The 16,984-nt window shown below is 31.5% G+C and overlaps 1 protein-coding gene across 2 annotated transcripts in view; it reads left to right on the top strand.

Moving 5' to 3' along the window:
- Nucleotides 1-1,441: 1,441 nt before the first annotated feature.
- LOC124531624 overlaps nucleotides 1,442-16,984 on the top strand; it is a 107,608-nt gene continuing 92,065 nt past the window's right edge. Inside the window, exon 1 of one of the 2 annotated variants that reach the window (XM_047106082.1) lies at nucleotides 1,442-3,332. In XM_047106082.1, the coding sequence (XP_046962038.1) occupies nucleotides 2,027-3,332 (1,306 nt within the window). In that variant the 5' untranslated portion in view covers nucleotides 1,442-2,026. The remainder of the gene's footprint in view (nucleotides 3,333-16,984) is intronic. The other variant, XM_047106081.1, reaches the window with a different exon arrangement.

Below are 16,984 nucleotides of genomic sequence, written 5' to 3'. Positions count from 1 at the left end.
TGTGCAAGCCCGCCCATGTAAGTTGGATTGAAGTTTTCTTTATTTTTGTATACATTGGTAAACTGGCAATTTTAATGATAAATCGTTATTACTGATACTATACCATAAGAAATGTTAATCATTCCTCACAAACCAATTAGCCTTGAGAACTAACATGTCATGTATGGCCATAGTTACACTGGTTCACTCACTATTCAAACCAGAATGCAACAATACTGAATATCTCGGTTCGGCGGGAGATTGTGCCGCTGGATAGTACTACCCACTCATCTAATATTACAAACGAGGTGACATGTTCCAAACACTAGACCACCAAATAATGTTGTCATGATATTTTTGGATATTTTTGAAATTCATCGCTCTTTGCTGAAATGTGGGATCAAAGTTGTTATAGAAGTTATCTTTTGTTTAATCTGTGAAATATGAAAATCGGTATTTAAGCGTCTATTCAGCTACATATACGTTTGTAAGTAATCGAAAATCTTAAAGTTCTATAAATACACCCTTACCAGGGCACGGTATTCGTTATTATAATAAGATTCCACAGCTATTTCTAACTTGGCCTATTAAAAATTTTAAGGTCATCATAAAAAACACAAAAAAACAAATTATTTAATATATTTAATTGAAAAATTCCTAATACAAGATTATATTCAAAATAAAAAAACCCTTGGACTGAACTCTCGGAAGATACATATATTAGCTTCTAGGTCTATAATTAAAATGGAAAAGAGTAAATGCGTTTTTTGCCGGTTCTTTTTGATAGAATTTATTTTTCGAAATTTACATCACGATTCCAAAGTGCTTTTATGAGTCTACTTGAAGAAAGAATATATTCATTTTACATAGTTATTTCTAAAAGGATAAACACAGATTTATCCAACTTTGTCGTTGAACATAAATCTTTGTTTATTATCTAGTCCAAATACCCACTCCCACCTAAAATCTAATGTTGCACAACTCAAGAAACAGGTCTAACTATACTATTGAGATATTATATTTTTTTTAAATTTTTCTATTATTCTCACAAAACCGTAAATAAAAACACAATACGGCAGGAAAAAAACACATGATTCATTCGACAAATAAATACTTTAATATTGCAAATGACCTTAGTGTTCATAAACGTATTTGAAATCGTAGACGTAACATATTGAGAAATAAGAAAAATAATTACGACACGTGACGACTCCAACAGTTTCTGTTGTGTGTGAGTGTTGAAACGGTACTGTCTTCTATCACTTGTACATGCCTGCCTACAATTATTTTTGATTTTAAAAGGAAAATCGTTATTTGGTTAGACAGCTGTTCATCAGTCACGTGCACATATGGCTAAGCCTCGTGGTCAAGTGAAAAACTGTGTCAGTGTAAACAGTTGCGTGGACGCATATTATGTTTGTTACGTATTCTAGGTTCAAGGGGAGCCAGCCAGATTGCCGACGCGTTTCACTATTTATAGTGTCTCGAGTCTATTTAGCAGTTTGCTCTCAGTGCAGAAATGTCCGGAGTCGCGAACGAGCTATACCCACGCTCATGTAAAGTGTGTGTCGGAAACTATCGGTGACGTGTATAAGAGTCGTATTCAATTATAAATAATATTCGTTTTAATCTATCGAAATAAATTGTACGCAGATTAACATCACCAACATAAATTTATTAGACGGTGCATGGAGCGTCTTTGGACATGCAACTGATGCAACCGTTTCAACACGGCGTTGTACGCTACAGTGTGTTCAGTTAACATTACAGTGTGTGCCCGTCCGTCTGCCCAGTGGCAGGTATTAGTTATGATATAAATCATAAATATAACATCAGGGATGTGTGAACGTGAATGTTGAAAAACAAAATTGACATTGGTGCTATTTTAAATTGAATGCCAAAGAATCGTTGGAAATATGCCAAATTGAATACAGCTGACTGTAAACAAACAAATTAATATTAAGTAATAACATATTCATATTTGTAAAACTATTTCGCAATCGTAAATACAAATGTCTGGCGCAAATAACCGAGAAAAATTTGCAAAATGGCGGAAAAAACGGACTCGAGTGACAGTGATAGTCCAATAATAGACGACAACGTGATACGTATCCAACTCAAGAAGTCTAATCACAAAAAATGGGAACTGCGTACAAGAAATCTTTCCCCTGGTATCAAATTCCCAATCATACAGCTTTTTGATTCCGAAGGCAATCTATTGGTTGAAACAAACGACGAAAACGTATCAATCAAAAGTTCTGATTATAGTGATACAACTTTAAAAACCAGTCAATCATTACGGGAAAAGGATTATAAACATATAATTAGACAAAAAATTGTACGAAAATATAACTCGATATCTGGTGATAAAGTTTATACGCGCGTATATCGAAATCCTGTTGAAATAAGTGATAATAGCGAAAAAAATAACAACTCTTATATAATAAAAGACGGTAGCAGTGTAGCAAACATTCCAAGTAAACTGACAATAAACAACAACTTCCACAATTTGCAAATAAATAGCCTCGACACCACGCCTTTCCATTCAGAAGGACCGAGTGAAGTGAGCAGCTATAAAAGTTCCGACAATGAAACTTGTGATGATTTCGCTTCTGATGATAAATTGTTCCAGAATAAGGTCGAGACATCTGAAAACGGTATTGATCCGGTCACGTTATCAAAACACCCGTCTACTGTAACTATAAATCTACATGAGGATACTAACAAAGAAACATTTGACAAAACGGAGAATGTGTGTTTAGGACTTCAAACATCACAGTCACTCACAAATGCTACGTTGTCAGATCGTGTTAAAGGGTGTCATACAGTACAGCGTTCAAAATCTAACGCCATTTACAAGCATCCCCAAAATAAAGTATCTTTTCTTAACACATACTTAAAAAGCTTACCTGCCCGGACGAGCTCTAATCCTGATTGGTTTACTTTACACCTACGCCAAACATCCACAGTGGCAAAGAATTCAAACGAAGAAACGAATCGAAAAGATTCTCCCACACTTCTATCCGAAAATACGTGGCAACCTTGTAAAATATACGATAATACCGACAGTGATTTTATGAATATTCCAACTGATGTTGCAGCTGATTATGAAATGAAAAAGCGTTTAAAAATGTATAGGCGAGGTATGTCTGATGTCGAACATTGGAACGCAAGTACAAGATTGTTTACAAGAAAAAGGCGACACTCTGTGAGTGGTGCCTGGCGGATTACTCGCACTTCTTCGTCCGAGAGTGTTGACGAAGCTGACGTGATACTTAACCGCTTAAAGAGAAGAATACTTAAGAACAAGTTAAGAGAGAAACGTCGGAGTGTCGTCACTAAGCCACTTTTAAGTGAGTATAATACTGTTCATTTTTCTACACGTTACTCTTCCTTTTTTACTTAACTTCATAATTCATATATCAACAAAGAAATCTAAATACGAGTAAAAGGTACAAGAAAAAAATATTGTTTTTGCTATTTTGCCACTATTTTGGATGCCTTTGATTAATATTCAGTAAGGTGTTACATATACCGCAAATAATTCTAAAGGATCCATAAATTCACACAAATATCGACACCGTTAAAAAGACCTTTATTCCAATGACCATAAGGTTTGTTTATTTATAGGAAATATTTGAAAAGGTCCAAGTTGTGTTAACATAATACTACACTCCATTATTCTCTGATTTATGGCAGCCAGTTGTTTAGTTCAGCTGTCATATGGTTCGTTAGGTAATAATGGGTAGGCATAGACAAAGGTACAGATGATGTTTGAAAATTTATCTACGTAATATTTTTTTTACATTGTAGTCGAATGTTGTGTTTCTTTTATTCAAAATAAGTAGGCAGGCGTATGGGAAAGCGGTCACCACTTCACAGACCAACAATACCAATGCGCCACAAAGTTATCGTCCCTGGTTCACTCATTTTGTGTTGTGTTCCGGTTAATCAAACCCTGATTAACCGGAACTACCTATTGCTGTTTTGCAGTAGAATGCCTGATGAATACAAATGTAGAAATGGATGGTCAAATCAAGTATTTTTATGGAAATTAAGTTGATTTCACATAAGCTGATGTTATTTTGATGTCACTAATTAGTTTGTGTGGTATAAATCGAACATCTAAATTTTGATCTACTATTAATCTGAGGGTGCTCGTACCTAAAGTCGTTCTTATGTTTGACCGCTATGCCCGCGAATTTGTTTGCGTGTGAATTTAACAAAAATTATTGTTATCAAAGACGGACAGACATTAAAAAATGGTGTATACACATTTAGTGAATAGCGTCTTTTTTAAGATTATAAAGAGACACTCCAATTATGTTATATGTATAGATATAGATAACAGTAGAGCTACTCGTATTAGAACATTCTTAAAACTTACCGCTAAATACGAACGTGGCTTGTCAGAAAGCGATGTGACATCTGACTATAATACAATCACTGTTTCATAGTCAGTTTTCAATAATTCACGAGTGAGCTACTACAAAATGTGTGTCAAAACGCCCGTCAGGCTACAATTAGAAATCACCGCAGTAATTATGGTCCTCTTTTTAATATTGTTTAGTTATGACATTACGATTAGTTTAAATGAAGCGGTGATAATAAATACTATTTCATTTTAGATACATAAATGAATGAAAACCCAAAAAAAATAATTTTCTGTTAAAATAATATTGTACTTATATCATTTGGTATAATGCCAGTTTATTGTATCACTTAAATGAAAATACCACTTGTAAAATAAAATTACAATTTTATATTTTATATCAATTTAAATCCGGACTATACGAATAATAAAGGCAGAACTATTCTGCGATGAGATACATGGTCATAGTTAACTATTTTAATTACAACAAAATCAATATCAAAATACACTTTATCCAAGTAGGTTTTATAAGCACTAGGAAGACCCGGCAAAAACCTCAGTAGTGAGTCAGTAGTTTATCGACACTAAAAAATACAGTCATGTTAGTAAAATACAATTACATATATGTATGTAATATATAATATAACATTTATACAATACGTAGATACTAATAATCTTGCCTTAATTTTATTTAATTTTTTCACAAGTATATGACATCAAAGTAGAAACTTCTAAAATTATCAGTGTTACTTTCTTAAATTGTCCATGTATTATATATAACAACCTTTTTCTCGAATCACTTCTCTTCTATTCAAAATCTTCAATCTATTCAAAAAAACCGCACCAAAATCCATTGCGTAGTTTTAAAGATTTAAGCATACATAGGGACATAGGGAAAGCGACTTTGTTTTGTACTATTATTAGTGATGATGATGCCAGAATAGCCCTGTAGGTCCCATTAATTGCAACACAGGCGTTTGGAAGATTTGTCCGTGAAGCAGAAAAATTGCGCTTGACTTGACGCAATAACGATACACGAGGAGAATTAAAAAAATCACTTGTTATTGAAATACGAACGTTGTTTTAAATGCTGTAATATACATTCATATCACGAAATAGGTCACATAACATTTTGCATGTCAGATATAAAATTTTACTATATCTATATCTCAATATTATTCATTTGTTTATGGTCCGGGAGGTAGCGTTACATTTTCATGAGGGATTTTACGCCGACTGTTTGCCTTCTTTTTTATTTGTCTCATTATGTGTCTATCAAACTTTTTCCATGAATAGTCGACATTATACTGAGCTGAAAAAAAGTCGTCAGATAGTACGCCAGATGAAATTGAACTACGTGATTGTTTAAATAATTAAAAGTACGAAAATAACAATCAGCTGTGTGGGTCAGCTGACGGTCTTTCCACCGCTATACAATCAGCTGATTGTTGTTTTCATACTCTAAATTTTTTGAAGATGAACCGTGTACTTAAATTATTTTTTATTTTACGTTTGTTTTTACAAATTGATGCAGCCAGCTAACGTTTAATCCTTCCACGATGCAGCTGCATTTTTTTTGCTCAGTATAACGTCAACTATTTATGGAAAAAGTTTCAGCCAGCGTACTATACTTGTACTTAATTTTTTATTTTTTTTACCTCTTTCGCTACCACCACACCCACCGCTACTTGAGCAGCTGACGGTCAGTTCCGTTATTAGTCATACTTATAAGATCAACTATCGAAGTTAATATCAGCCGGCTTACTATGACTTTTGCATTTGCAACGCTACCTCCCGGACCACTATTTCTTGTTTTCATAATTACATTTTAGTTTTGGCTTGTTTTACATAAAACCAAAATTTCGTTATTTTAAGATTATTTATATTGCTTGCTAATTATTTTTGGCTGACACAACAGGTCAGACCGAATCACTGACTACGGATTGCTTTAATCTAATAGAAATATGAAAAAAGATAAACAAATCTTAGATTGACGTATTCCATGCGATTCGGTAACTGAACTATTGCGCACTATTAAGAATTTATTATTAACATATCTTTATTTACTTTAACTTTACTTCCGAAAATCCGATAAAAGTTTCGTCGTCGTTCAAAACAACAATTTTCGATAGTTATTATCCGTATTCCATTAATATTTTTTTATCATCTTTCAAGAGTATTTACATGATTTAAGTCATACTGTCATATAAAATAATGCTTTATATAGATTCTCTATTATGCTATAATTTCGAGTGACATACAATTAAGAGAGCTGGGCCTGTGGAGAACCTAAGTATCTTGCAGGATAGCGTGTTAAAATCTAGGAATTAGAAAAGAATTGCTGGTTTTATATAAAAATGTGCCTTACTTTTTCCAATTCAAGAATAAAATCATTCAAATAAAAATATTTCGATATAAAATCTCATTGATGATTACATTATATAAGCTATTTACTCAAAATACAAAATACGATGAATTACGACATTCAAATATCAGTTTAAAGCGCCATCTATGTTAAGTCGCATGAATTAAGTTCTGAACTTCAAAGTGTAAGCTAAGTAAGAGGTGTTAGCCCTCTTGCGGTTGCTTTATGTACTTTTAACTTAAATTCTGCTGTAAACAAACAAGAAGTTTCCATTTTAAACCGTAACTTGGTGCTGCCACTTTTAAATGATGTTCTTTAAGCACAAGAATAAAATTTCGCGTTCAAATGTATACTTATAAAAAATCGACTTTATTTTTGTGACTAACTTTTTTTCATTTATTAATTTATAACGAAAGACTAGCTAATGCAATATTTATCATGATTAACAAATAACGCCTTCAACACAATACCAACTATAAGTTCATCTAACATACCCTGTCTGTGGTCGTCATTAACTCTGGCTCACTCGCTTTAAACCGGAGCAACTTAGCAAATGGACTGAGCTTTACATCTACTGGGAAAGACTCATACAAAATGTTTGTCTTTCTTCTTCAATTAACAATACTACTGATCGAAGTTACCTCTAAGCAATTACACTATCGACTAATTACGTTCCCATCAAAGAGCTTTCTTTATATTCCTGGATTATTAAATGATTCTATTGCGATTTTATAAAACATAATACATAAATATTGTCAGTAAGAGAGAGAGAAATACATTTTAAATTGCTAAGTAATACCCTCAATTCTAATATAAGTTAAAGCGACTATCTATAGTCAATTTTATTGTCTATAAAAATATAAAATAAATATATACTAACGACATAATTTATTTTATATGCAACTAAAATCATATAGCAAATAAATAGCAAACTTAACCGGAAGACTTCTACTACAGATTTCTATTTATTCTAATTAAATTCTTTTAGCAAGTTGAATATTTATGATCATTAAAAGATCGTTATACTGATAGAAGTATTCAAGAAGATTAACAATAGAAGAATGAAACTATTGTTGTTCCTCTTAGTTACTTTCACTGTGACTTAGATATTAAATGAACGAATCTTTATAATTATTTGCTTCAATGATCGATATCTGTGCCATATTACATGTAATTAAAAACATTCAGAGAAAGTGTAGCAACCCCGTTACCTTCAAATTACTTACTGTGGCTTATAAATAACTCGTTTATGTTATAGAATTAAAAATTCAAGAGTTAAAGACAAACTACTAAAATTTCTTGTTATCTACACAGTAGGTAGGTATTATATCTAAATAAATAATAATTTCATCAATAAACAGACGGATTCAAAATTATCCGATGAAGTGGACTACATACCTATGTATATTACGATAGAGAAAAGCTGAGAACTTCAAAATTCCAAGCCGACAAAATCTTCTTTTTATTATTCTTTAGTCATAAAATTGTATATTGTACCCGTGTAAAGCCGGGGCAGGAGCTAGTCTTCAATATACAGAGTAAATATAGACGTATCCATATTGGTAGGTACGTTGTACATTTTTTGTGTACCTTAATATTTCAGTGTAGAAGTTTCGAAGGCTTCGCCTCTTGTTTCATAAATCAATGTAATGGTTTCCGCTCCTTTTTGCCTTTCGTGAAGAAAACCAAGAAAAAGTGACATCTAAGAAATCTTTCTTCATTGGCTTAAGGCCAACACTTGAGACGCTCAGCTGCAGTCATATTATACTAACATGGAAACAAACTTGTTAGAAATAAATTAGTGACCATACTCGAAATCTCGATTTAGGTCAAGAAAATGTATTACATTTTATCCACTTCTTACTCATATTAGCTATATATAACTTCCTTATTGGTTAGCTTATGACGTTACAAATATTGCGTACACTAGGTCCAGCTAACAAAAAACAAATGGAATTTATGTCCTTTAATTCTCAGAAGTGGCCCGCAGTTGGCGTTGTTTTGGCTGTCTCGGAAAACAAGCAAAGTTGATCTTAAGATCAATCTCTCTTTTACACTTCATCCCTCTGAAGGTATGGAATTGACGCCCCACTAATTTGCTATCGAAGGGAAGCTCCCCACTATTTCACACTATGCCTTTTATGATAAATCTACTTTAACCACAGACATTTATTAATCTATAAAATATAAAACGCCAATTTCCAGAAGGACTATCCTTTAAAGCACAGCTTAAACTATAATTTTAAACTTGAAACTAAGGAGGCAGTTTCATTTCCTATTGGACAGGTGCAATTTGAAAGGCTTTTCGGAATTTTCGTTTTAAATGGACGCACCGTGCCCAGTGCACCTTATGTCTTCGTAGCAAAATCTAATCGAGCCGATAAAGGAATCATTTTTCCTTAAGGACAAATAAATAAGAAGATACTGACAACGCACCAACGTCGTCCAACAGTCCTAGACCAACAAGACTTGACACCCGTTTTTTGGGCGCGTTTTGTTGGATTAAGTGGGGCCTTCTCACTCGTTTCTGGTATCCACCTAATGTTGCGCATATAATGTACTAAGTATAGCACAACTGCGGTTTTAATAGAATTGTATACCAATATCATACTAAGATAAACTTGCAAAGACGTAAAAATGTATTAAAGTGTCTTATTTCAAGGTATGTTACTCAATTAACTCATTGATGTCAGATTAGACAAACAGACGATTATAATATGAACTTGTACAATAAAAAGAAAATAATGACATAAATCCGAAAATACATGCACATCTGTAGTATGTATGTATAATTAAGAAGATATTTCATTTCGATGATCAAAAATGTCAAACGGGTTGTATTTTCTAACTAGTATGTACCTACATTTATTATAGACATAACTAAACAAGCCATAGACACACATAGCGGTATGTGTAAAGGCCAGGGTAACTTATTTATAGTCGCATTAATCGCTGCCAACGTAAGCACGTCGAGTTAATTTTTGCTTAGGGTCAAGGCCATTCGGGTCATCGCGATCGCATAGCCACTACGGCATTGCGGCTATATTTCGACAAATATCATTAATCCGGATTGCGGCACAGTAATTGCACATGATCGCAGTATAAACAAAGAAATAGTCATAATTTTCTTAGCAGTATGAGCGGCTTAAAAACAGAAACACATGGTGTAGTACATGCGCAGTGACGGCGCCGCAAGTCAATATCCTCCCTACCCAACGCCGACGCGCCGCCATGACGCGGCTCGTTTGCGTGGCCTTTAGACAAAGGCATCTATACGCGTTTTATAACTTATTAATTTCTAAAATAAATATATCCCTATTATATTATATTCTTACTACTTCAGAAAATCTGCTTAAATATAATTGGCCATATTAAAACAACGTGTAATATATGTTATTATATTTTAGCGTGTACCTAATCCGGTTTCAGCGAAAATGTAACCATCGATCCGAAATAAAAAGTAAATAACAAATCAAAAGTAATTTAATGCCTCCGTCATTTTAAATTATATATTGATTATACAGTTAATATTAATAATTGTTTTATTATATCTTGCAATCTTATAAAAAAAAAGTTTACAATAAAGTGTTACTTTTGAAGTATCGAATATGATATTGTAAAATAACATTCATTTAAAATTTGAAATGTTACGTACAGTCAGGTTGTATTACTAGTACCTATACAAATACACTAAGTGTGACTTAGGCCATTTTACCGTATCGCTCAAGTTAGTTGTGCGTTTGTCCGCCAGAGTGGCGAAGATCGCGAACCAGCTGCTCCGTTTGACAGCGAGACCACTCGAGGCACGTCGTCCGGTCGAATCCGACCGATGCCGTCACGTGTACCGGGATCAAGATCCGATTTTTGACTCTCCTAAACAACTTTTATATAATTCGTGAAAGTACCGGTGTAACACACGATTTATTACGATTGTGTTTGAGTTTTAAAGCATTCAGTTCCGTTTTATTGTGTGAAATGTTATAGTCATATTGTGTACGAACGCTTTGGTATTTTCGATTGTTTGCTTTTGATTTTGATTTGAACCGGATTTTGTTTTAAACTGCTGTCCTATAATTGGTAAGTTTAGACTTTAAATAATTTATTTGAGTTTGTTAAAAATGTGTTTATAAATCATATTAGCAACGTTTGTTTACATTTTTACTCGTATCATTATTTTTCATATTTTGAGATTACACAAGTTAGATCGTGAAATATGTTCTTAAGCTTACTTAAATACATTATATTTATGTATCTTTAACAAAGATTATTTTACTTGTATGGAACATAACGAGATATTATTTAGTTAATTTACGTTCCAGACAATATAATAGAAATATAATCTACATTTATTTTTACTTACCTACATGTGAGTCAATATTAATGAATAAAGTCAAATGAAACGAAAGAATATTAAAAAATAATTAAGTATGCTGTAACTGTAATTTCAACTTATTGATTCCATAATACTCTTATATTATGTAGGGTAGGCAATATAACAAATAAAAAAAATGAAAATGTAACATTTTACCGAAAAATGGACTGAAGCATGCCTTTGCGTTACAAAAAAATATTTGAAAGCTTAAAATTATCGTTACTAGTAAAACAAAAAAAAAAACATAAATAGAACATCATATTCAAACCGTATCCCTAAGATCACCTATTTGTAAATTTCGTCTAAAATTTCCTTTCTTATATTTTTATTTGAATCTAATAGAAAATATATTATATATAAATTATGATCGTACGAAGTGACGTTATTGTTGCGTTTTTTAGACTTCCTTCTTCTACTAATTATCTTTTATAACTGTGATTCAGACCTCGTAATTATAAAATGCAATTAGAATTACTATGCCAAAATATATAGGTGCATACAGATAGGCCACGAAAGAAAAAACATAACTTATATATTTTATATAAATTTAAAACTTATGATAATATATCGGTGTTTAAACAAAATATCATCACGCTAACAATTCGCAATTAAGCGTAAAAATATTGTAAACTAAAGTGACTGTCTTAAGAATAATTAACCATTATTTAAGTAATTTCCAGTTTAAGTATTATTTTAATTCACAAAACTAATTATTAAGACTTAATTTTTTTGACAACTGTTTTTAATGCTTCGGTATTTAAAGTTTAAATATTTTCAACTTACTCTACTTAACAACTATGATTTTAACTTCATCTATTTGATTAAAATCTCGTTTCTGTGAATAAAAGATTCGCTAATTATTATAAACATGAGTAGACGGATAATATATACTTTTAAAATAAATTAATATTTCGTATACGGAATATAAAGCATGCATGCAACACGCAATGTACCTATTCTTCGTTTATTTTTTAACATTGCACTATGTATAATTAAAAATAAGGCTATTATTGCTTTAGTGTTTCGTTCTAATTATGTCACACTGCAAACATGTCTAAAAAATTAAATAAAATTAACACGAATTAAATATAAAACAGATTTAATCGTAAATAAATATTGTACATTGTTTTTAAATTGCTCTTAATATAATGGGAAAAGTTTTTATATTTTCTATGATTTTACTTTCTAAGAACATTTGCATTTTATAGCTTATAGTCGCTTTTAAAACTTTCTATTGCTTGTTTTATCTTAAAGGCTTTACATATAATATTTTATACTTTTTGTGTATAGTAATGATTGATAATTATTTTTATCGAATATAATTTAGATTATATATATTAGAGATTAATTAGTATATTTTATTATAATTAATTGAAAATAAAGCTTCCGAGTTCCGAGAATATATTCAAACGAACATAAGATCCCACGAGACAATCTCAGACAATTTATTTTTATATAATTTAGAGGATTTAATTATAAATTAACACAATTAATTTTAATCTATTAAATAAACTCATTACACTCATTGAAGTTCTGTCAGAGTTCTAATAGTTTTAATAATTAAAATCACAATATTTCCTTAGTAATAATAACCAATTATGCTTATATAATATAAAATGATCACATTTTAAATTTATGTAAACAGTGTTCAAATTAAAAAAAATACTTTTACTTACTTCGTTTTAAATTTTTAGCTTATCGTTTAGTTATATTATTATATGCTAAATTTATAAAATAAATGGTTTGTGTTAAAACCGTTTTGTTTTAATTGAATTAAGTGGATACTTTGGCTTAGGTATTAATCAGAGAAAACAACGAAATCTTGTTTTGAGCACTCACAATAAAGAATATTTGTCCTCTAAAAAGCCACGCTGAATGGGACATTTCATTTGGCGACAAAATGGTTGTTTCATCTCGACGGAATTGCTTGACGAATTAGGGGTCACTATGAAAGTGAGCGCGGTTCAACGAAAGCCTTATTATGCATTCTAGCAAGTCTTCACGTTTATGCCTCCAGAGAGCCATCGTAGCTCTGGGAACACCTCACGTTTTGAGGTCAATGTCGACCGCTTTGTTCCATTTGTATGCTAAATAAAAGTTGTGCTTTTGACAACTCGACTCGTTTTGCTGTGTTTTTACTCGTTAAAACCTTTACAAAGACAATATTGAGAATAACTGTGAAGTCGCTTTATAATGGAACGTTTTAATGCTCCGATGTTTTACGGCTACTTGATGGGCTCCGATAATCCAGTGGTCTCGAGCTAACCTCTGCACTATTGTGGTAAACCACTCATGTCACAAGCGTAATCTCTGTAAGAGAAATAAATGGCTGAAGCATTTTCCGAGTCGGTGGAGAATTTATCCTTAAAGTAAATTAAACCGAGCTTCCGCTTCTAAACTGCTAGTTTCTGGGCATAGTCTTATTTGAATACATTTTATGGTAATGTAAGTCTTGAACAGCCTTATTTTCTCATTCTATTTCACTTCATTGGTGCTAACCTCTTTTATTCGGATATTAAATACTAACCCATATTCTTATAATATTTACGAGGGCCGAAACAATTAGAATAAATTGCGCCCAATAAAAATGTCTCAACAACAGGGCGTTGGTCCACTTTAATGAAATATTACTAAAAGCTTGACTCGCAAACTCTGATACAATTTCCCGAAAATCTCTTGAATAAACCTTTATTCTTTACCTAATTATGATATTTGGATTTTTTCACAATAAATACCTAGTAATAAGGCTCTATAATTATATTGGTATAATTATATCTAGCTACCTCATGTTGAAACAAAGATACGCTTTTAAATGAAACTGCAAACTTTAGCGTTATTTATAGGGTACGTGGTTATTTCCTTTGATGTCCCCAAATTTTTCTCAAAGCCTTTAAATTCTAAAAGATCACGATTCTGAGAAATTTATAACGCTCACCGGTGAGCGACGCTGCTCGTAATGAATTATAAGATGTGACAAAACTTTAAATAAGATTAAAAGACCAGAGACCAATTTTGCAAGGATATTTTTAAGAGAACGGGTTACGGGAACTTTGTGAGCTAAATTGTGAACATTTTTTTACAAATTTCTGGTATATATAGTTTGCATATGTAGCCTGAACTGATGACGCAACATCAGCCTTTCAAATTCATACCGTCTACCCTTTTTTTCAATTAGCCTTGGTCAGGTAAAAAGGGTGCGATGGACAACCATTATAACGGCCCATAAAGACCATTTCATTTTAGATCCACCTTCCGGGCGGTCCCATAAAAAAGATCGATAAGACCTCGGATGCATTAAAGTGAATGTAAATAATGAATGTTTGCGTTTTCCCGTCCATTATTTAAAACTAGTCAAACGCAAATAACTAATATATAAATTAAATATATCAATTTCCTGAATACGATATAATTAGAACGATACGATTTAATTTACTTTGAACGCTTACTTTATGCTACCATTATTTGTCTAATAAATTTTAGAATTAAATTCGAACTAATAATTCGTAAACGACGGTTTATTTACAGGTGAATAGAATATCGATCAAAATGGTAATGGTAAATAATGTTGCTTTGGTTCGAAATATAAACATTGCGCTTCTGTGTCAAGACGTACCAACCTCTTAATCGTAACAACCCCTATGCTGGTACGGCCATTGCTATTCGTTTTATTCCAACACTGGCATTATTGTATTTGTATTTGTTTACCCACACAAATAAGAAATAAGATTATTCGATTCGTCGATATATTATTCGAATAATGAACATTTTAACATTTTTAACAAAAACAATTTGAATGACAAATTTAATCTGTGAATTTTGAAGAGATTATAATTCTACCGCATAGGTACAATAATATTGTAAATAAATTGAAAAGTAGGCACCAACAATAATAATATTTTGTAACAAGAGTAGTAAATAAAGATTCCAGATATTTTCCCAATATTTATCACACATTGCGGATTTAGTGCTACTGACAATATTATTTATACGCTCACAGGAAATAGAATTATTTTAACTTTTACCGAAAGCAAATAGCTTGGAACATGAGCTCACCCTGAACAACTGTGGAAATATTTACACAGCGAATGCATTTTTTTTTATTTAATTGAACGTATCCTTTAATTTTTATTAAAACGTTTTCTGTTAATTTCTGAACACTTCATTAGCTCCATAAATATATTACTATTTAAATCTAAACTATTTGCATAGATTTATACTTTCAGCATAGATTTACAAAAAAAAAACTAAGCAAATAAGAAATAATTCCGTAGAATGTTAAAGAAAGTTACACCTTAGCCGATATGCCGATTCGGACTTTAATATCGTTATTTTCGTTTAGTATAATCAATAAAATATTTAAAAAATAGTATGTATATACAATTTTATAAATGAATTCTTTAGTGTTTGTATTTAATTGTCATTAGTCTAACTTTTAATAAATCATTATGGTTGTAATTGCAGAAACGGCATTTTATTTTAAGGATGATTTATGTTTTTTTCATTAAATTCTCGCTAACTATAAAACCATTGTGATAAATAACATTTTACACTATATTTAAGGAACCATGATTAACCTTTTTGTAAGCATATTGAGTATTCCTCGAAATAATTAAACTACACAGCTCTAATAGCTCTAGTCTACAATCAAATTGTTACGATACACAGTATCAGTGAGCGCTGCGTAAACAGCAATTGATCAATTGAGCTGGCACTAACGAAGTAGATGATGCCCTGTTGTAATGAAGATAGTCAATATGTTATTTTAAAGGTTAACTGTTAATATGACATAAATATTGAAGGTCACTAACCAAATAATTTATTTACTATTGTTATAATAATATTATGTTACATTTACGTATCAAATTATGTGCCAAGATGAGATAGGGACTAGAATATGTTTGTTAGTTGTTAAAATCGAGCAAGCAGTGGGCCTTGTACAGGTTGTTACTTATGTCAAAAAGATATTCACAGTTGCTAAAAGTAGCTGTAAATACGTCGACAAGAATTTAAATATGTATGCTGGATGACGTCGTCACTCAAAATGAAATACATTTGATCAGTATTACTTAATATAACATTCTATAAAAAAAATATTATTTTTTAATCTACTGCGTAAATATTATGTTGCTCAAAGTATCAAGACGCTTTGTAAACAGCAATTGATTCATTGTGCTCTACACTAATGAACAAGATGGATGACGCGCTCCTGTAATGACGATAATAGTTTTAATGCTCTGAAAGGAAAACACGTTAATAGTTTAACTGTTTATAAGTCTCTCGTAAACGAAGTCTTCGAATTTTTAAAACTGTACTGTAAACGAAATTACTTCTAGAGTGTGTTTTCTCTTTATAAACCAAACGAATAAATACTTTTTATTTAGTATCGAAACGCGACTTTTGTTACAAAACGTAGTTAGTAGCATACGTTTTTGTTGAAGGGATTTGGACTGCAGGGCTTTTTAACTTCATAAATTCAAACTAAAAAACTTTCCGGTACTTCGAAATGCACACATGTACAATAATATTTGAATACTGAATAAATTGAGAAGGCACCAATAGTAACAGTAGTAGTTACGATGTTATGACCAATTGCATACAAGTGTAGTAAATAAAGATTCCAGATATTTTTCCAATATTTATCACACATAGCGTAGTCCGTGCTATCGACAATATTATTTGTACGTTCACGGGAAATGGAATTATTTTAACTTTTACCGATAGTCAATAGCTTGAGAACATGCGCAAGATGCTTGTTGACATTTATTTATTTACACGCAAGAGGTAGACGATATAGAAGATATATAAGACGACGTATCATTGCGTATTAGAAAACTTTTATTCAATATTTTTAGAATAATATTCACATTTATAATACTATTACAAATAATATTGAATT

Source organism: Vanessa cardui, chromosome 8, assembly GCF_905220365.1.
Source record: "Vanessa cardui chromosome 8, ilVanCard2.1, whole genome shotgun sequence".
Lineage (NCBI taxonomy): Eukaryota > Metazoa > Arthropoda > Insecta > Lepidoptera > Nymphalidae > Vanessa > Vanessa cardui.
Note: the sequence above shows the minus strand (reverse complement) of the source record. Positions and strands in the feature narration are given on the sequence as shown.